The following is a 21,941-nucleotide window of genomic DNA, read 5'->3' on the forward strand; positions in this document are numbered from 1 at the left end:
TTTTCTTATTCCAATGATGCTATCTTTACTTTAATTAATAATAGAAGTAACATATATTAAGCCTATGATACCATGAACATTATTGCTTAGGACAAGGCTTCTCTTCTAGTTTTAAAGAATAAGATTCACTGTACAGACCAGGTGGCATTCCAAGCTTGGGCAACACTGGCTTAGGCCACTGCTCTAGGTGAGGACATCAGGAGGGGACTGACTTGCCCGTGGTCACAGGTGAGCTGGTGGCAGAAAGGGCCAGGACCCTCCTCCCCTGGGGGGCGGGCAGTGGCAGGAGCAGAGCTGTTGGGTTTATCAGGTGCCCCGAGGAACTCACAGGCCCAGCCTCGGGGGAGAGACTGGGAGCAGGGAGATGGTGAAGGGGGCTGGGAGGGGGAAGGTGGGGGAAGAGTCCTTCTTCTATAATCTGGCTGTAACGGTTTACTCCCCGAAGGGTTGCTGTGTGTGTTCAGCAATGGGCAGTTCCCTTCCCCTAGAGGCTTCCATTAAAAACACCATGCAAACAAATACACACAGAACCAAAGCTGTCCCTTTGCTCAGTCCCAGCCCTGAAAAGCCTGTGCGTGGAGAGGCAGGAATTGCAAAGAAAGGGCGGCCACCAAAGCCCAATTCCAGGGGCGGCTGGATCGTGGTGAACCTTCTTTTTCTTTCTTTCTTTATTGCAATTTGTAATTAGAAGAAGGCTTAGGCTATAAATAATAATGATAAAAATTATCTTAAAGTCAGGCAGGTCAGTAAAACCTTTGGACATGCCAGCATTAATATATACATTCCTCATCGGTAACGTTGTTTGAAAACTTAAAATCTGACGCTCCATCTCCATGGCTTTCCAAGATGTGCTGAGATAAAGGAAAACTCGGGCAGCAACAACCAGGCCAACTGTAGCTGAAACCGCAGCCACCAATTCCGTTAACAGCCAAGTGCATTTTCCCCAAAGGAATGAGACCCATGCTCCTGTCTCACACCTCTAGAGCCCAGTCACTCTTGTCACCTCACCCCATGGTCACAGCCCCAATGGGGCTGACAGAATGACGCCCTGAGAGGAGGCACACAGAGGGGGCGTCCGTCCTGCAAGCTGGCACCGGAAGGCAGCAGCCCCAGACCCCCTCCCCACACACAAGCACAAGCTGGCCACCCCCAGCCCTCCAAGTGGCCCCGGAGAGTCACCAAGCCGAGCTCAGGGAAATGGAAGAAGGAAGGAGAGACCATTCAAAGGGAGCAGAGAAGAAAAAGCTTTCAGTGAAGCCAGAGCTCGGGCCCTCTTCCCGCTGGCATTCATCGTCAGAGGAGTCTTCGGAGAGGAAGACAGCATAGTGTCGCAAGGGCTTTACGAGGCTGGGGCGGAGGAAGACAAGAGAGAAAACAGTTAGGAGGGACCTCGGTACTCCACGTGGCGGGGTGGGAAGGAGGCCTGAGGCTCCGCACCTGACCCTGGCCTCCCTCTGCCGGCCGGGGAGGAGGCTGCCTGGAGAAGGCCTGACGGGCCCCACAGTGAGGAAGCTGGTCCCAAACAGAAAAGAAACTGTGGGTTTGCCACCTGTGTCAAGAGCCTTAAATACATCTATGACCTTGTGATTCCATTTCCATTTAGATAACCCCAATGTAGCAACAAATTATGCACAAAGATGTTCATTACTGCTATGTTTATAAAACATGAGACAACCTGAACTTCCGCAGTAGGAATCTGGTGAGGTGAATTATGGCATGGTTGGCTGAAGAGTATCCTCCCATTAACTATAATGTTTATAAAGAAAAATCTAAAAGTCAGGATGCAGAATTGCAGTTATACTGCATTCTCTCTCATCTGCTTATGGAAAAATGCACAGAAAAAAGACTGGAAAGGTATGTGTCTAAATGTCAACAAAAGCTAGGGGACCCATGTCCCCTGCATTGGAGAAGCCACTGCAGTGAGAAGCCCACGCACCACAACGAAGAGTAGCCCCCGCTCGCCGCAACTAGGGAAAGCCCACTCGCAGCAACGAAGACCCAAAGCAGCCCCCAAAAATAAATAAATAAAAAAATTTAAAAAGCTAGTGGATTATGGATATTTTTCCCCTCTGCCAAATTTTATTTTTGTGTCTTCTCCGTTTTCTGCAATGTGCATATCTACTTCAATAATCAGGAAAAAATAAAAAATAAAAAAGGTAAAGAAGAAAGTGAGCCATGTGGAAGGGCACTCGCGAGAAGGCCCTTTTCTGATTAGCGGCCGCTCTCTGGAGTCTCCCTCAGATGCCTCTTCAGAGAGTCTTTTTCATCTGTGATGTGGAAATTAAATATTCATTGTTATAAAAAATACATCTCCCTTGTCAGCCACCTGTGAGCTCTACCTCTATAAACACAAACACATACACAGCCCAGAGAAACTCCACGCCAGCTTTTATGAATTATACACTGACCAGGGCCCGCGAGAGGTGTGTGCTTGGGAGAGGGGAGCTGGACCCCACAGCCCCTGGTTCAAATCCCGGCCCCATGGCTGCTGCTCCGGCACGCGGCTGGGGAGCAGGCAGCCCACGCCTCTGCCCTGTACAGCGGGCTGGACGCACACCGAGGATCCCAGGGGCAATGGTGGACTCTGGGGAGGTGGGTGGGGTAGGAGACACAGGGGTACCTGATGGGGGGCTATCTCCTCTCCCCTCCACCCCCAGCCAGAGCAGTCTCCTTTCTTTGCCTTATATGGTGCAATTCCTTTCTGGTTTCATTTCAGGAAGAGGAAACATGTCCAAAAAAGTGCATGGGAACCAGGGCTGGAGAGTAAGTGAGGGAGAGCAGCTATCCCTGTGGGGACTGGGAGAGTGGACTGTGATCGGCTGCTGGTATGGTCCACCATCACCAGTCATAAGCCAGTTGTTACCCAAATATATGCTGCCCTTTTAAAAGTGGAACCAAAGCTGGCGCCCAGGGCTGTGAGTTCCCCAGCACTGTCACACCTGAACCCTTCATTTCCTCGCATTGTCCCTGGAAGCTAGCCAGGCAAAGACTTTTGTCCTCTTACTGAAGGGGAGGTTGAGGCTCAGAGAGGGGAAGCCACTTGCCCGGGGGCTGCACAGGGAGGTCACAGCGTTCCTCTCCTCTCCCAGGCTGCCTTGCTGCGTGTCAGGGACAAGACGTATCTCAGCCTGTCCTGGACTGGTGGGAGCATGGCCTAGGAGGCTCATTCTCCTCTGAACTCAGGAGAGAGGGTAGGAGGATCTGACTTGCAGAAATGTGCCCTGGCCAGGACAGGGGCTAGGCTGCCCAGTTCCTGCCTCGTCCACCGGGACATAAAACAAGGCCCAGCAGGAGGGCCACTGGAATCCTGTTCTGAATCACAGGCCTGACCTCATCACTCTCCCGCTTCACACCTGCAAGCCTGCTGCTCTGAACTGTGGCTTCATGCGGTGGGTAAAATGTCAGCGATACTAATGTTCAGGTGTGTCTGGAACGACTTACACGTCTGTTTAAAAGTTTGGGGGACCCGCTCTCACTCGCCAGTACTGGACTGTTCTCCCGAGCAGGGGTGCAGGCACCCTGCCTCAGGCTGCATTCTGGGGAGCTCGTGGAACACACTGGGTGGGCGGGGTGAGGGCCGCCAAATCCAAGCTCCAAGCAGGGCAGACACCGTGCTTTGCGCCTGGCCCCGCCCACCTCTGTGTTCCTTCCCTGCCACCTCCTGCCACCTGCCCTTGCCTTTGCCTGGTGCACTGATTGCCCTTGGCCTGCAAGACTCAGCTCAAACTGCACTCCTACAAAGCTTTCCTGGAGCTCCCAGCAGAGTTTTCTCCCTAGATAAAGCTGGCTTCTTGGGCTGCGTGGCTTAGCGCTTCGTTAATACAGTTGAACCTCTTGCAATTCTATTTCTGAGTGGAGGTCCTCGAGGGCAGGGGCCCTGGCACGTTCTTCTTTCTCTCCCCACCCATAGCACAGTGTTAGTGCAGAGGAAAGTTTGCTAAGGGAATGACTGGAAGCCAGCGTACTGGAGAGACTAGGCCCCGCACACACCAGCTTCACCCCTCTTCTGGATCCCCGCCAGGCACATGCCCCTTTCCTCAGCTCGTGGCTGCAGTATAAGAGGGTCCCCTCTCTGGTGTGGAGAAAAGGGAACCCTCCTACACTGTTGGTGGGAATGTAAATTGGTGCAGCCATTATGGAGAATGTTATGGAGGTTCCTTAAAAAACTAGAGTTGTCAAAAAAAACCACAAAAAAACTAGAGTTGTCATGTGATCCTGCAATCCCACTCCTGGGTATACATCCAGAGAAAACTCTAATGTGAAAGGACACATGCACCCCAATGTACATAGCAGCACTATTCACAATAGCCCAAGACATGGAAGCAACCTAAATGTCCATCGATAAATGAATGGATAAAGAAGATGTGATACATATATACAGTGGAATATTACTCAGCCATACGAAGGAATGAAATGATGCCATTTGCAGCAACATGGATGGGCCTAGAGATTATCGTACTAAGTGAAGTAAATCAGACAGAGAAAGACAGATATCACATGATATCACTTATATGTGGAACCTAAAATATGATACAAATGAACTTATTTACAAAACAGAAACAGACTCACAGACATAGAAAAACTTATGGTTACCAAAGGGGAAAGGGGGGTATAACTCAGGAGTTTGGGATCAGCAGATACAAACTACTACATATAAAACAGATAAACAACAAGGTCCTACTGTATAGCACAGGGAACTATATTTAATATCTTGTAATAAACCATAATGGAAAAGAACATGAAAAAGAATATAGACCTGTAGAACGGGACCACGTCTGGGGGTGAGCGTGTTAGGTATATTGGGGCAGGTGGGAGTCTCAGAAAAATGCTTAAAATGATATCCACAAGTAGGCACTGTGCCACGGGCTTTACACAGGTTATGTCTACCACTCCCCCAGCAGGAAGCAGAAAGGCGTCGCTGTACAGATTTTACAGAGGATGAGGCTGTCATTAGTCCATCCATCCACCTGTCCGTCTGTTCATCCACGCACCCAACCGAGAGGCACCTCCCGCGTGCTTGTAGTGAGCAGACCCAGTTCTAGCTGAGCACTTCATGGTGAAGAGGAGAGGTGTGACCAAGCCACCCAGCCAGGAAGTGATGAGCGGGGATTCCAGTCCAGGGCCCTCTCTTTCCTGTCCTCTGGGCTGGTCGTAGATGTGTATGAGGGGGACCCACACCTCTGCTTGGGTCAAACTGAATGAGGCTTTGGGTGGCCCTCAAATCCATCTTGAATGCCTTTCCAACACCCATCCAAGCACAGCCCCCTCCTCTGGCTTTGACAAGTAAGCAGAGAGCACAGCGTGGCACGTTAGCTGAATGCCAGGAATGTCTGGATTCACACAAGAGCAAAGAGCCTTTGTGCTGGACTGGACCTTGGCTTCATCAGCTCAGGCTGCTGCACCTCCCATCACTTTCAAAATCCAGTGCCTCCCACACGCGAGATCACGGAGGGCGCTTGGGGGTGAGGTGGGGGGAGACAGGGAGCCTCACTTTACAGCTCACCATTTTCCTCTCCAGACAGCTCTTCTGGCCAGGCCAGGCTGGTCGGGCAGTCTTGACTTCAAGAAGAGGTCCAGGGTGTCTCCTGGATACACCATCTGTCTCTCAAGAGTGATGGAACACCCAGACGAGAACTCTGCCATGTGGTTTGATCAGAGTTTCTTCAGGTCCAGGCTTTGGACCACACGGATAAGGATGATGACACGAGCAGTGTTTCCAAGTGTTGGGCTAAATGCTGTCCGTACAGTTTCTGATTAATTACTCATCACATCCTCATTTTTCAGATAAAGCAGCCAAGGCTCAGAGAGGGGGAGTCACTTGCCCAGTGTCACACAGAAGTTAAGGGTAGAGCATGGAATCCAGATATGCCTAACTCTGAACCACTCTGCGATCCTGCCTCTTCAGTTCTGTGGACCCAAAACGGTGAAATAGGGTGTTTCCTCTTCCGCTTTTGATAAAAGGTGAGATTTCAAAATAAACTTATTTAAATTCAGCTGCTCATGTTCTCCCATGAAACATACAGTCAGATATTTGTCAGAGATAAAGGACGAACCATCGAATATGTCCAGGTTTAAATTCTTTATTACTTAAGGCAGAATATGAAAAAAAAAAGCGTGTACCTCTTCCCTCATTAACCCAATTCAGCTACTACCCTGCAGTCTGCCACCCACCACTTGCCTGGATTTTATTATACACAAAGAGCTGTCTGTGAAAAGGCAGGTCGTGGCGAACTTGGCTACCCAGCAAGGACTGCCGGAGTCTCGGCGAGAAAGAAAGGCCCGCTGTCCATCACGTTCAGGCCCCATCACCTCCCACGGCTGCTCCCGCCTCTGCCCACCTCATCTCGGCACGGAGTTCCCATGCAGATGACTCCCCGAACCCTTTCTAATGTTTGGTTTAACGTGTCGCCGGCTAGCGTGCGCGTGTGACAGTGGTGACAGGCGCGGCTGTTCCTTTTTAAATACCATGTCAGAGACACGGCGTCAGGAAGCGGGGACGTGCTCTGTGGCTCTCTGCCGTGCCGGGATCGCACAGGCTTATTTTTTAATGAGGAAGATCTGCATCTCGAGAGTTTTTTTCATGTGTCACATCGCGTGGACAAATCAGCAGCACGTCACGCTGGCCCAAAATGAAATGCTGACAAATGTAGATATTTCAAATTTAATTGACATTTAAATGTACTTGAGATAAAGAAGGGGAAAAAGTCAGCAGGGACTTGGTCTCCAGAGGTAACGAGGGGAGCTGGTGATCCTTTTTGAAAGGATCATTTCACCCCTGCACAAAGGATCTTTACTTTTAAATGTCTTGGCCGCTCGGCATCCCTTGATTACAGGGCTCCTGTGGGGCTGACAGACAGGAACAGGCCCCTGGACGAGGCCCGTCTGTCCAGCCTTCCACCAATCCCCACGTGCCAGCCAGATGACCTCAGGAAAGTCATTGTACCTCCCTGAACCTCAGTTTCTTAGCTGCAAAATGGGGATTCTATAGCCCTCCAGTTAGTCTTACCACAAAAGTTGGATGAAAATATTCGTAAAGGGCTTTGCACAGTGCCCAGTGCCTGTTCAGTTACTACCCAGATGCCACAGTCACCTGCCAACAAATAAATTCTGGGCCTCTTCACCCTGAGCAGAGTCTCCCCTAGGTGTTCAAGGACAAACAGGGTGGTCCCTGCTTTCAAAGACCTTCCCAGTCAAAGTCACCGGTCCCCAGCTGGGCATGTCACGGCACATCAGAATGATCTGCGAGCACCCCCCGCCTAGAGACGCCGCCATGCCTCACCTCCAGCACCATTACACAGGGCTGACACTCTAGAGCACACCTTAGCACGTGCATGGGTTAAAAACAGAGAAAAAGCCTCTGAAGCAAGTCAGAGGGGTCTCTGGGGGAAACAAGCTTGGTGCAGGACCCACGGGGGACGCTCCGGAACTTGCACTGGAGCTATTCCCTGTGTGGCCTGGGGCCAGGCTGGGACTGTTCCCAGGGAGGAAGGACTGATGACAGATATGGGAACCTGTTGGACGTGGGATCTTTGTACTCAGCAGTATGTGAATATCTACTTAAGAACAGTAATGAGAGACTCACTGCTGTAATGAGTCGTGATCACCAATGAGAAGGCGTCTTCCCGTCACATGGACTGGTCCAGAGGGGACGGGTGAGTATGAGGCCAGGTCCTGCCCACCCTGTTAGGGACTTGCTCTGCCAGAGTGCAGTGGTGGGCGTGCCTGGCTCAGGGGCTGCTGGACAAGCCTCCATTTTGGAGGTGACATGAGGCTTTTAATCTGAGTCCAGTAGAGGCCGCACAATGGCCTGGAGGTGTCTCTGTGGAGGAGGGGGCACAGGGGCTTGAGGCTGGGGTGGGGTTTCAAGAGAAGAGGCAGGCAGGGTTGGCAGGGACCAGCTGGAGGAGGGCCTCCCCCCAGCGTGAGGGCTGAAGGCCACGTGCGAGGTCAGGGGGTGATGGGGGGCTCAGCTGCCCTGATCTCCGTCTCTTGGATTGGTGGTGCCCTTTGCCTTTGCAACCTTCGTTCATCTATCCATTTATTTATCAACCCATCTCTGTCTGTCTGTCTATCTTCCTTCCTTCCACAGAGATCACTAGTGTCGACTTCCCCTGTCCACACCCACGCCCAGCAGGCTGAGAAGCCTTTCCCAGGCGCTGGGTGGACACTCACGTAGGCGCAGAGGTCTGGCTTCACTTTCCCACCCTTCATGCCCTTTGCTGGAGGGAAGACGGGGAAGGGGACACCTTGGGGGCACTTTCCCTACCTGGAAGAGCAATTGTGTAGATTGTGAGGAACTGCCCCTCACCCCGAGGACAGCCTCTGCCTGCTGAGAGCCAAAGTCTTTTCTAGGGACCGTGGCAGCAGTCGGTGGGGGCGGCTGGTGAGAAAGCAGTGGACACGGACGTGGGACCCAGCAGACCCTGGTATCTGTGCTGGACCCAGGGCAGGTCACGGCACCTGTCAGAGCCTTGGTTCCCCCGTGGCTGAATGGGCTAACAGTGCCTTCACTATGAAGACTTTTGGGGAGCAGGGGGAGGTTCACCAAGATGACATATATTGAAGTACCGGGCCTGAAACAGGCACTTGGGAAATGGTGACGTGAAATCTGGAATGGGGAGGGTGCTTGTTGGGGTGGCGAAGCCTTTCGGAGGAGAATGAGCTCAATGACACCTTGAGGATGGGGCACCTCTTCTGAGGGCTTCCTAAAGGCTTGGCTTTTCAGCTGGAACTAACTCGCCCTACTGTGACAGCTCCTGGGAGAGTTCCTCCTTCCAAGCAGCAGGCAGAAGTGGTGGAGACGAGGAGGTCCTGTGTTTTCCTGGGCTGCTGCACATCCCCGGAGGCTCTGCGGCAGCTCCTGCTTTTCCAGTCTGAGCTCAGGCTCCACGCCTGGCCTCTGGCTTGGCTTTGTCTCCGGGGCCCGAACCCCACCGTTGGAGAGGGGAGGGGGCCCGAGTCAGGTCAGGAGCCTCTCACCTTGTTAACTGGGTCTGCGCCCTTCTGCTTGGTGTCCTGGCAGCTTGCCAGGGGGTAGTGCCCAGACAGCTGCCCCTACCCCCTGGGGCTCAGGGCCCAGCTGGCATCTTGGAGATTTGCTCCCGGGGCTGATCACAGTTTCTGGCTCTCATAGGGCCAGGCTGGGCAGGTGCTGGTAGCTTCAGATTCACATCCTGATCACACTTGGCTCATAGTAGGTGCTCTTTACATACTTGCGGTTGTTAACTGATACCCTCCCCCAACTCCAGGACGCTGGGCTGTAAGCTGCTCTCAGTGATTCCTTTGTTCACTCACTCAATAAATATCCCTGAGCAGAGCTGGGCCAGGCTCTGGTCGGGGAGTTGAAGAGTCAAAGCTGAAGGTCACACAACCCTGCCCTGCTCATAGGCTACCGGGGTGGGCAAGCGTGTGTGGGTGCATGCGGGTGACTCACAACATGGCAGGTCACGGTTATGCCAGAAGTCCCAGGCACGGTGACCCTGCGAGGAGGGAGCGTGCAGCTCGTGGGGGAGGTGCTGGGGGGAGGGTCAGGCTGGTGAGCCCGCAGCACCCACTGCTGCTGGGGATGCCAGTGTGGCTCCTGTGGGCAGTTTCCCAAATTGTGTTCTTCGAGATGTTAACAGGCATTGCGTTAAAAAAAAAAAGAAAAAAAAAAAGGAAGGCAAAGAGACTTGCCCACGGTCTCAGACTGGCAGCTGGTGGGCCAGGGTGCTGCCCAGATCTGCGGACGCCCAGCCAGGCCTGCGCACCAGGCCCCCACCCTCGGGCAGCTCTGGGTCTGTGCAAGAGGGAGAGGGGTCCGGCTGTGACCCCCAGCCAGGGGGCTGTGCTGAGCGCAGGTCTCGAGGAGGTACCACTGCAAAGTGTTCTGAGAACTGGTCTCTGGGCAGAGCTCCCACTAAGTGCTTCTGGCAGCTTCTTCTGATCTTATTTTAATCTTCTGGGGCTCTGGGTGCTGGGGTCACGCAGTGCAATTCAGATGCAGAGCCGATTCTCCAATTCCTGAGGAGTGTGGGCTGGCCGTTTGGTGCGCACACAGCCTGCCCAGGCAGCGCAACCTGCAGGCGTTCTCCTTGGCCAGAAGGATTTCTAATGCCAGCCACACGTTCCTCTGGGTCTCCCAGACCCAGATTCCCAGGGAGTCCACAGTTCTGATGGGAGTGTGAAGTGGTACAATTCTTTCAGAAAGTTATTTAGTAACACGGAGCAGAAATCTGCCTATAAGACGTTAAGGGTTGGCCTTTGGCGTTAGAAGCTCAGCTCTGCCACTAACTAGTTGTGTGACCAAGGGCGGTGACCACCTCTCAGAGTGGCAGCTACTTCTATAAAATAGAGCTAATGATACCTACCCCCGCCCCCAGAGTTCTTGTGAGGATTTAATGAAACAACATACGTAAAGTGCTCAGTTAATGGTAGCTGTTCTTACAATAATATAAAACTAGAAAAAACTTGGAGAACAAGGACATTCACTTTGTCATTTTTCACATTTGTGAAAACCTGGAACAATCTACAAATCCCATAAGAGGAGCGTGGTCAGGCAGACCACACACATACACACAGTGAGATCTTCCGTGGTCACCACCAATGGGGCTTAGAGGGACATGAGGCAAGTCTGTACTGTGGGATATTGCAAGGAAGCTGGCAGCTCTGCAAAATATATCTAGAAAGAAGACTGGACAGGAATCTGCAGAAATGCTAGTACATTGTTGAGCTGAAGTAGTGGGATTCAGAATGAACTTGTCTCTTCTCCCTAACTTCCAGCCTGCCTATAAGGCTATTGGGTTATTTTTAAAAACAAACAAAATTACTGGAAAAGAGCATGTTTTTGCGTGGATCTGGCCAGGGAGGTGACAGGGCAGTGGCTTACGGGCCCCTGGTGGCTGAATCTGGACCTTTCTCACTTAGTACAACGGACTCCAAATAACCAGCCTGCAGCCAGTCAGGACGCGGGTGACTGGAGGGTGTTCCGTGCGCCACCTTTAGAGGACAAGGTGTGCATTGCAAGAGCTTGGGCTCTGCAGCGGGCTGGGACTGGGCAACGTCTCAGATCCACACTGAGTACAAGCCCCGTCACCATTAGGACTTGGAAGACAGCCCTACCCTTCTGGGTTATTGCGAAGATTAAAGAAGGTGGAGGCTGCTTGTGACTATCTCCCTCCCAACTCTCACGGCAGTGAAAGAGTGAAAGAGAGAGGCACCTGGGGACCAGTAGGTCACCCCCCACCCCCCACCCCCGCCTGTTGCCTCTGTCTGCTCGCTGTGTGTGGTCCTGAGGGGCGGGCAGTACTTAGCACAGCACTGCCTTTTAGGGCTTGCTGTCGGCTCTTTCAAAGTCTCACATTCGATGAAATATAGGGAAATTGCCCTATATCTAGCAAGCCGAAGGGAAGATAAGCTAGGGCCTGGCAGCCATGCACGCTCCCGCTGAAATAACCAAAGCCCACCTTTAACAGGTGGGGAGCTGTGACCTCACCGTGCCTGCTGCAGCCACCATCGTCCTCACCACTCAGAGTAGCTCATAGTCATAATTAGGTTCTTAACAAAAAGCCTGGATGCTGAAGAAGAAAGGGCCAGGCCCTCCCCACTTTCCAGTCCTGAGACCTTGGGCAAGTTATGGAAAGTCTCTCTCTGAGCCTCAGTTTCCCCATCTGTTAAATGGTAAAGCTACCACTTACCCTTCATGATCTTAAGCGATGTTCAGTAAATGTTAGTTCTCTTTCCTTCCCCAGATAGGAACACTCAGGCACCAGGGAACACTGCCTCCTTGGCAGGAAGAGGACTGAACAGCTCTGGTTCCCAACCCCAGGGAACCTTCCCCAGAGAGGAAGGTGGTGTGCGGGGCAAGTCATCTCAGGACACAAAGCTGTCTCCCTGGGCAAAGCCAGGAGAACAGTGGACCCCCGTGGACAGCAGAGTGCAATGGAGAGAATGAAACTGAGCAGCATTTGGAGTCCTGGCCATGCCGCTTTCTAACTGGATGACCCTGGAACACTGGTCAATACATTTTCTGAGCCAGCGTTCCTGTTCTGTGGAAGGGACGCCTAAGAGGACCTAGGACACATGAGGTGCTCTACTGTGCTCACTGCCACCTGGCTTCTGACCCACAGCCCGAGCTGTCTGATTCCTCCTAACCCCAACTCTTACCCCAGGGGATCCTCGGGGCGTACCATCAGCCCTGTTCTGAATAATAATGTAAGTAGCTAATACTTCTTGAGGAGAAGTAGTCACTGAATATTAATTAGCTAATGTTAACAGAAAAACAGAGGGAATGTTTTCCCCAGAAGTCTTTGTAAATTGTTCTTCCAATTGCTATCACATGGTTTTGAGGGGCTAGGACACCTACCTTCCACTGGGGAAGAAAATTTGACATGGGAAAAATTTCTTTCTGGGAAAATGCAAGTCAAAAGAAGTCGGCACTGGGATTCCCTTTGGGGCCTCCTTTAAAAGTCCTAAGAAGCTCACACCTAGTAGGTTTTTGAAGATATTTGCTGAATGAATGGATGCAAGAATGGACGTGAGCTAGAAAGCAAAAAACGGACCTCAGTGGGTGGAGTGGTCTTAGAGCTGCTGGCGACGCTACTGGGCTTCGACGAACTCCAGATGCTGAGCTGCTGCAGGAGGCCGTGGAGACTGTCTAATTCTTAATCAGCTCCGTTTTGCTGTCCACAAAGTTAATTACTTAATGTGCTTCTTTGGAAGTGAGAGCTGGGGCAAGAAGTCGGGAGGACTGAATCCTTCCCTCAACTTCAAAGATCCTGTGTCTCTTTCTGCCGCGCAAATCCTCTAAGTTTCCGATGCACTTTGATATTCCCAGTGGAGACAAAGATCTGTGATTCAAGAAAATCCAGGCCAGATTAAAGGGCCAGGCACCGAGTCCGTGTGCCCAACACTGAACCACCAGCAACAAAGGCCCATTAGGATGTGGCTCCTGCCCGCCAGCTTGTCTTCTTGTGTCTCCCGACACAATGCTGACAGATTGGTGGGGCTGGTTTCTTCCTCCCCAAAACAATATTTTATGAGGAGTCTGTTTTATTAAAATATTTTCCGCTGGATGCTTCCTGTGTTTCAAGAAGTTGGTCTTGCCAGCTGGAGCTGATGACAGTTGAGAAAAACACATCCAAGTGCTGTTGTGACATGGCATTTGGAAGTGGAGGAGCACAACGGGGGGTGGGGGGGGGGAGAAGGCAGCATGGGAAGAGACGCAGGAAAACACCCGGGTTGCACCAGAAATGTCACTGGCATTATGGGAGAACAGCTCTGCCGGCCCCCCATGCCCCCCCCATCACATTAAAAAAATGTGAACAGAAACTCTCGGAATGATGTTCTAAAACATACCTCCCTATCTCCTGGTGGACCCGGGTCACTGTTACGTACGATCACAGAGAACCTGTCATTTGTTTTCTATCACTGCCAATTTGCCAACCCACTAAACTAGCCACTGCTGCTCCCTCTGGTTCATTTCAACCCCAAATGTTTCCCAAAAAGAAATCTAAAACAAGGTGTACTGCCAAAAAAAAAAAAAAAAAACCCACAAAAAGTGGTACTGACATAGTTCTGGTAATCTCCAGAATGATGGGGTTACCAGACACTGGCTCTCTGCATATACTGATGAAGCAATTCCCTATCACTGGGCTGGAAAAGCAACAGTGTAAATAAACGTGGTGAGGGAGTCCGAGCTCTAATCGGGAACCGGCCACAAAATGGGTAATGCTTTTCTGTAGAATGGGAAGTTGTTGTTGGTCCAGGGTGTTTTTGGTGCAAAGCAAGGATATTCTGGATTTGCATTTCAATGTCTACAGGACCATGACCCTGTATCCCAGTACAGTGTCTAAAATATTTCGTCCAGTTTTAAAGAGATGGCTCTAAAGAAAAGTGACTAAATTCATTCCCCTAAGGAGAAATCTTTGGGGTCTGAGGCCCTCTGAAGACATGCAGCATTTTCTCCACAAGGGGGCAATCATAATCCACGGCAGGGAAATAGTCCTCAAGATTCCCACCGTCCTATTGTGCACAGCAAAAGTTAAACCTACACCCAACTTCTGGAGTCCGACTTCCAAATTCTGCATCACCAAGCATCTCCCAAGACACACAGACACACACAGGTTTGAGGGCTGTCTAGGTAGGCTGGTTCTGTAACAACATGATAGTCTCAAGTGATACCATCCTATAAACCAGAGAACCCTGGAAGAGCTGAAGTGGACTGCAACCCGAGCTAGGCCACAGGCTGACATTTGGGAATTATTTCTTCCTTTTGGCTCCTTTTCTGGCTAGGACGTGCCATCTCCCATCTCCCTTAACTTCCTTCCCTGAGAACTTTTCTGAAAATAAGGCAGACACGAGGAGCATTCCCCTCTTCACCCAAGGGACCTCAGGGTCCCAGGGGCAAATTTTTTTTGGTTCCCCCAACAACCCCAGACCAAGATGGTTTCATGCACTTTTTCAAGGCATCACTGGAAGCCAGTGTGTAGCTGCTGAGCTGTCTGGGCAGAAACCACCGGCCGTTTGCCTTGGGGATGGAGGCACATTCCTCTGATGGAAGCAGTGCTACCTTCTCCAGCTGGCTCTGAAGTCGGGGCCATAAGCAGCTTTAAGCCTCCCACATTCAGACAACTCAGCCTCTGGCCACTGCTTGCCCACCTGCCTCGTCATTCCCCTCATCTACCCAGTGTCTACCCAGCAAGTGATTCTAAGCTGGGCCCCATGCTTGGTACTGGGCATAAAACCCAGCACCTGTCCCGTGGAGCTCTGGGCCCAAGGGGTGGTAGGAAAGCAAAGTCATAATAAAATAAATGCTAAGGCACAGGTGAGCAAAGGTACTGGTGGGGGAGGGGCAGTGGATGAGGATAGTCCTGTGTATAAATCTGAGCTCTGGAGACCCGGAGCAGCCCAGGCCTAGGAAGGTGATGGCCCTCGTTAAGTAGGTTGCCTCCTCGACCAGGTCCCTAACTCTCTTTTTCTGACCAGCTATCTTCAGCATAAGAAAAGGCCTAGAATCTTTTTCTGAGCTTGTTTGAGTGCCCCTTGGGCGTCACCACTCAAAACCCAGCCCGGGTGCCCGGCTCCCTGGCCTCTGGGGCCTCCTGCTGGCTGTGACAACTGCTAGCAGAACTGACACTGAAGATCAAGCCGTGTTCCCCGACCGACCTCTTTGTGAAACACCCGCTCGGGGCTCCAGGGAAGCCTTTCAAAGGCCGGGGCTGCCACATGGTCTCCACAAAGCGCTGGCCCCGCTGGGCTCCTGCAGACACAGGGGAGGGGAGAACAGGGTACTCACTGTTCGGGGCTCGAGACGGACGTCCTCCGGCCTTCCACTGCGATGTTGCTCTTCGGTCTCTTAATGACGTGTGGCCGGGGAGGGCGCACCTAGAATGGGCACAGGGGGAAATCCCCAAGAAGGGCTCAGTTGGAAAAGCCACATAGGAACATTCTCAAGATGCAGATAAGTGGCCCTAAAACAAACGCTGAGGAATTTTCACAGCATAGGTTCAAAGGCTCTGCTTATCACGGAGACACGGCCGTTGAATTTGCAGCCGAGCCGTGAACTGGAGTTCTGTGACCTACTCAAAGGGGAAAGGCCCTTCTGAAGGGCTGGGTTCCTCATGTGCAGGTCGCGGTGGCACCACCGCCTCCTCTCAGGGCTGCCGCGAGGGTTCAGCGAGACACTGTCTGTGCAGGACCCGGGACAAAGAGGCTCTCATTGATGACGAGTCCCTCTTGCCTTCTCCTGGAACCCGGAAACCAGTTTGGTAGAACAAAAAGGTTTCACTTAGACTTTGTTTTTGGGGTACATATGCCTATGTTGTTCTTTTTACAACTGAATTACAGGAGGCCTATTTTCCTCTCTAAGTGGGAGTGGGGAGAAGCAAATACTAACAGCTTTAGAGCGCCAGTAAAAGTCCCTGGGCATCCCTGTGTAGTCCTCCTGAGCAGGGCTCGGCCTGGAAGCCACACAGCCTGTGTGGGTACTGCACTCACCACGCGGACCTAGCTTAAGGGCTGGAGGTGGGCGTTTTGACAGTGAAGTACACAGCTTCCCTGTCCACAACCAGGCTGCAGCGGCAAGGTAGTTTTTTTCTGACCTGAGGCCTCCGAAAGCCTAGACGAGGGATCCTATAAAAAGACACCCCCTTCTCCCACCAGAGCCCGTGATGAGAGTTAGGCTAAGAATTTCTAGGCGTCCTTAGAAGGATACTCATTTGGTCCAGTCAACATTAGCTGGCTTTAACTCCGGCACCATCATCTGAACACCACCAGAGAAGGACTGGAGAAAGCGAAGAAAGCCTGTCTGTGAATCTTGCTGCCAATAAGAAAGAATGAGCAGCCCAGTGCGGGGGCCGCTTTCTCTCTGCAGATGAGGGACCACGGTGGGAAACGCCACGGACGCTGAGCTTAGCAGGCAAGACAGGGAAGAGGAGCACATACTCACTCCAATCCCTGCCGCCCTCTTCCCTGAACCCACCCTCCCACCAGCCCCCAACCCAGCACTGGTGGGCGACACAACACAATGGCTTCGGAACACAGATCACAGAAGTTGGCTGTGTAAGAGACACGTCTTTAATAATCTCATCAAGCCCTCACGTCTCCACGTATCTGACCTAACCAGAGTTTTTCCTGTGGAACGGCCAGTCTGATCTCAGCCTGGTCTGGCAAATCAGAGACGTGGTAAGAGCCAAGTGCGTTCCACCAAACTTGCTGTCTGCTCTGGGATTACTGTGAAGATCCAATGAGGTGATGCGGGGAAAGTGCCGGCGCGGGGCCTGGCACACAGTGGGGGCTCAATAAACGCTCACCTTGTTTCTCTGTGACCTTATCAGTAACAAAAAGAAGACGGGGTGTGGGTGTCTCCAAATTAGAAGATGGATCTATGGTGGCCTACCCTTGCCTAGCACGGTGCTCACTGCCTGGTTTACAGTGACCCCTCAGCAAGATTTTTAGAAATGGATGTTGCTGCCTGGAACCTAAGAAGTGCATAATAATGTTGCTATTATGATAACTGTTATTAGAACAGTGCCTGCCACAAAGCAGACATCCAGTCACCGGCTGCTGAACAAACGAATGGATCCGTCCCCCACTCGTGCGAACCCTGAACCGGTTTCCTGGCCTAGAGCCGGACTCCTCTTGCAGCTGGTAAACAGGATCACCTGGTTTGCACCTGACTTTGCACCACAAAGGCGGGGTGCAGTCAGGGCAGCGCTGCCCTGCCCCGGAGGTCCCGCGGTGGGGCTTTGGGAAGGTCAGACATTAAGGCCCATTTGCCTGTCCCCGCCCACAGCTGCTCCTTGTACAATAGAGGCAGGTTAGGAATGTGAACTTGTGGCTGAAATGGGGGGATTAAGTTTGTGGCAACTTCAACTGAACTTGCAACGTGGTGAAACATGGGGAAAAAGAACAACAGAGCTAATTAGACGAGCTGAGCTGTCAGAGCGCCGCTGAATGGCTCAGCGCCAACAAACAAAAGGAATGGGTTGGCAATCAGCAGGATCGATGGAGAAGACTGCTTCATTAGGGATGATAAACCAGACAGAGCAGGAAGGGGGGGCGGGAGGGGGAGGGAGGCGGCAAAGCAGGGGAGGGAGAAAGGCACAGCGGACCCAGAGACAGTCGCCCGCGTGGCTGCAGACACACCCAGAGTCACACACACATCTGACTGGTGTGGACAAAGCAGACACAAAATAGCAGACACAAAATTATACTCATGGACAGACAACCACCCAGAGACACGCACAGGCCTCGAGATACCAACATGCCCAGTTTCACAAATACACACTCACAGAGGCACACACAGGAGGAGAAGGCACATGCACAAATCTCTCTCTCTCTTTCACACACACACACACACACACACACACACACACACACACACACACGGCCGCAGACGTACAGCTAGAGCCGTAACCAGGCACAGACACACACAGACAAAATGGTTTAATTAAGCCCGAATCACAAGACGATACAGACAACTGGCCTGTCATATTTCAGCGATCACATCCGTCTTTCCGGGGTGCTTAGGAAGGGCGGGGGCTGGGGATGAGGGAAGAAACCACATGCACACACAACTACGACCGGCCCCACCAGTGCTAGGATCCCAGCAGCGCTGGGGGAGAAAATGCTAAACAGGGATTTGGAGCTCTGTTCAAGGGGGACTTGAGGGGAAAGTTGGGAAACCAGCCAATTCCCCACTGGATTTAAAACCTGAGAAATCTAAGTCGGCAGGGTTAAATGTGTATTGAATACAAAAGCACCGAGTACATTTGATTTTAATGGTGAGCAAGAAATAATAAATACAGAGCTTATAAAGCGCTTCACATGCAGCCGACCACAGCCTGCCTCTCCCCTGCACGCCCCGGCCCACTCCCCTGGGCCCACCAGACACTGGCAAGGCTTTCTTCTGCTTTTTCCTTTTTCTTCTTTTTAAAAAGAAAATCTAAATCCTCTGGTCACATCTGAACTCCAGCCACAGGTGCCAGGCTACAAGGCTCCTTCCAGAAAGGCTGAATGGCTAGCCCCCATGCTCCCACTACCCTGGGCCGATGGCCACACTTCTGCCCAGAATGTCTGCAGCTAAGTGACCCGGCAAAGCCTGGCTATGGGCCAGTGGCTCCTGACATGGGAGCTTGTCAGGCCATCTTCTTCGAGGCCCTTGAGGGGTTCCATAGCCCACGGGCCCCAGGTTCACCCCTAGTGTGCAGTGGTGCCCACTGGAAATGCTTGCGTGAATGCACTCGGAGTGAACAGACCCTGGCGCACTGGGGAACGCAAGGCCGAGAAAGCACAGAACCTCTACGGCTCCCAAATTAGTCCCACAGTGACCCTGCTTGGCAGAAGGTGTTTGGGTTGGCAGAACTGGGGTACGTGTACCCACCTCTTGCCAGGGACTGTGCTAGGTGCTACACATATATGACATCATACCCCACCAGGTAGGTGTAGCAAGTCATTCTACAGATCATGAAACTACGGCTCAGAGAAGGTATGCGTCTGGCCTAACATCACACAGTCAAGAAGTGTCCAAGCTGTGATTCAAACCAGGACAGGCCTCTCTGACTTCCAGGCCCAGGAGAATCAGTTCTGCTAGGTACCTGCCTCTTCAAAGTCTCACAACCCAAGCGGGGTGCAGCCCTGCGTGCTGGGCTGGTCACCTCCTGCACCAGGGCGGTGGCAGAGGTAGCTGCTGCTCAGGCTTTGCTCAGGGCAATACTTGCCTTTCCAAGTCCTCAGTCGCCAACGGATGTGGCTGAATTCCAGCCCCCTCGCCCCCCAATCTATACGAGTCCCCACGCTGGTGACACAACGTGGAGCCCACAGTAGCTGTCTCCAGTACCTGAGTTCTTCCAAGGGCAGCAATCCTGCCCTGGATCACACTTTCTAAGGGACTCCCTGCCTGTCTTGGATCCTAGGTCTCTCCAAGGACTTCTGAGAGCTACCCTCTGGATGACTTTGGCTTGGGAGAGGCTGCTTGGTGAGGAGTGGGGAGAGGCAGGGCAGAGAGGCAGGCCTGGGCTCAAAGGCCAGCGTGGCCTCTTATCATCTCTGTGGTCTCGGCTGCCATTTGGGGAAAGAGCATCTGCCTCCTCCAGGCTGTTGTAAGGACAAAGGAGCACAGTCTAGGCACATAAAAGGTGCTCAGTAAATGTCAATCCCCTTCACCGCTGCGTGCCTGCCAGGATCTAACACGGCCGTAGAGGTTCCACAGGAAGCCCCAGCCGGCTGCTGATGAATTTTTTCTCACCTGAAGGCTCTGCCCCAGTCCTTTGTACTCCGTGGAGATGGAGATGAAGGGTCTGGGGAGCTTGGCATGCTGAAAAGACCATGTGTTCTAGAGTCTGGTGACCCCTTTGTGTAGTTGAGGGACTTGGGGTAAGTCACTGGGCTTCGGTTTTCTCATCTCTAAAACAGGTGGAGGCGATGCCTACTTCATAGAGATACTGTGAGGCTCAGCTGGGTTGATGTGGCCAAGAATGATTTGCTGACTATGAAAATCCTAGGTGAATGATGATTATTAAGAAACTGGGTCATTCCTTAGAAGCTGTAAGATTTAGAAACCTGTTAAGAAGAGTAAGAACTGCTACTGTGTGCCAGGCACTGTGCTAGGTGCTTTACAAATGTCATCTATATCATGCTCACAAAAACCTCCATGAATGAGGGTGTATTCGAGAGAGAGGAGAGAGGCTCAGAGAGCTTCAGGACCTGCCCAGAGTCACACAACTTTGGTCTCAAGCCTGGCTCTGTCTACTCTCCAAAGCCATGTTGCTAATGACTGTACTGAAATTCTCACTAAATCACACAAGCTTTGACCCAGTAGCTGGCTTCCTGTCCCCCAAAGCGCTTTCTTTTTGCTGTTTGTGACTTCCTTCCAATGACAGCGAGCAGAAACATTCCAGCCCCTCGACAGCAGTGCTGATCACGGTTGGACTGGGGTACAGGATGGATCTGTCACACGTGGTTGGAACTGCAGTGTCACGGCTGCCTCCACCCCAGCCCTCTAACTCCCACATGCGGTAGGGAAGGGAAGGGAAACTGTGCCACAGAACTTTCCAATATCTGTGCAGAGAGCGGCCACCCAACCGATGCTGGGTACGTGCGCCTAGGATTCAAAACAGACACAGTTTGAGAGCGCTCCTAACCGCTTCCGGTTTGGTGCTGCCTGATTCGAATCAATTTTTGCTCAAATAAACTCTTAAATTAAAAAAAAAAAAGAAACAGATACAGTTCCGCCTAGTCAGCTGCACCCCTGGGCCACCACACCTTTCGAGATGGATGTGGACACCGCAGTGGGGCGGCGGGAGGGAGTGGGACTCGGGCTCATGGGGAACTCTGAGGGCCGCTTTTGCTGGACTGCAAGAGTGGTGGCCGCTTTGAACAAGAAACAGAGAAACTCTTCTCTTGGTAAACAGCCCTCACTCAATGGTCCCGGCAAGTTTCCTTCCCACTTTAAGGGAACCTGCTAAAGTTATCAGGCCTCTCAGCACGACCAAAGTCTGAGCCCACAAGAAAAATGACTTCACCGATGCTAAACATGGGACCCACACCCCATATGTTCCCAAGGTATGTTCTCTTGAGAAAACACGGGTGGGTCTCTTTCCCTTGCCCACCCAATCCCAGGTGTTGGTGGGTTTATCACATCTCATCCTGCTTTTCTGCCCTTACCTGGAGCTTCGCCTGGGAGGGTGGAGCCCCACGTGAGGCCCAGGAGATGAGGCGACCCGGTCTCCATCTGAGCCGGTTCAATATTCTCTGGGTGTAGCCTCTACCCCCCAGGAAGGGATATCAAATGCATCTGCAAACCGAGATCTGGCGGAACAGACCCCTGCTGCCAGATTTCTGCTTCCTTTGTGAGGAAAAGGCAGCTGCAGCCTTTAAAGCTCATTGGCTAGCAACGTGGCTCAACCCAGGAGATGCGCTCGAACGAAGCACACACGGCAAAAACACCACACAGCGACCCTGCTGCCTACAGCTCTGACCTGCGAGTCACCAAACTGATTCAGAAAAAGGAGAGAGAAGCCCAGAAAGTGCAAGTCCAGGGACATGCCACACAGAGGGAAGCTGAATAACCCACTTCATGGCTTTCTTTGGCAAGGCAGCTGAGTTCAGACCCCTGGGGTTTAGTCAGGCGGGGAGACGGCTCAGGCAGTGTTAGGCGGGAGGGCAGTACCACCGGCTACTCACGGGCCTCGAGCGCTGTATCTTGGGAGGCGGCGGGCGAGTGGGATGGAGTCTCTGCGGCTGCATTAAAGTGGAAACTTAAGGAATCAGTACACACGGAGATGATCTGATGCACTTCCACACACGGCTCCAAACATTCAGCCCCCCAGGCGGGAGCCCAAGGGCCGTCCTCGACGCCTCCTGCTGTCTCAGCTGGTCACCGGCTCCTGTACATCCCGTGTCCGAGGCCCTCCTCTCCACTTCGAGCCTGGATCACTGTAATCACCTCCGAACAGGCCCCC

The 21,941-nt window shown here is 52.3% G+C and overlaps 1 protein-coding gene across 5 annotated transcripts in view; it reads right to left on the reverse strand.

Moving 5' to 3' along the window:
• DENND1A (DENN domain containing 1A) overlaps positions 1–21,941 on the reverse strand; it is a 537,874-nt gene that overhangs the window by 11,631 nt on the left and 504,302 nt on the right. For 2 of the 5 annotated variants that reach the window (XM_029202625.1, XM_029202624.1), the window contains 2 exons: positions 21,664–21,720; positions 15,275–15,363 (listed from right to left, as the gene is read on the reverse strand). In XM_029202625.1, coding sequence (XP_029058458.1) covers positions 15,275–15,363; positions 21,664–21,720 — 146 coding nt within the window. Of the gene's footprint in view, positions 1–1,218; positions 1,348–15,274; positions 15,364–21,663; positions 21,721–21,941 lie in introns of all 5 variants that reach the window. The other 3 variants (XM_029202627.1, XM_029202626.1, XM_029202629.1) reach the window with 2 other exon arrangements.

Source organism: Monodon monoceros, unplaced genomic scaffold, assembly GCF_005190385.1.
Source record: "Monodon monoceros isolate NGI ecotype Baffin Bay Population unplaced genomic scaffold, NGI_Narwhal_1 Super_Scaffold_5, whole genome shotgun sequence".
Lineage (NCBI taxonomy): Eukaryota > Metazoa > Chordata > Mammalia > Artiodactyla > Monodontidae > Monodon > Monodon monoceros.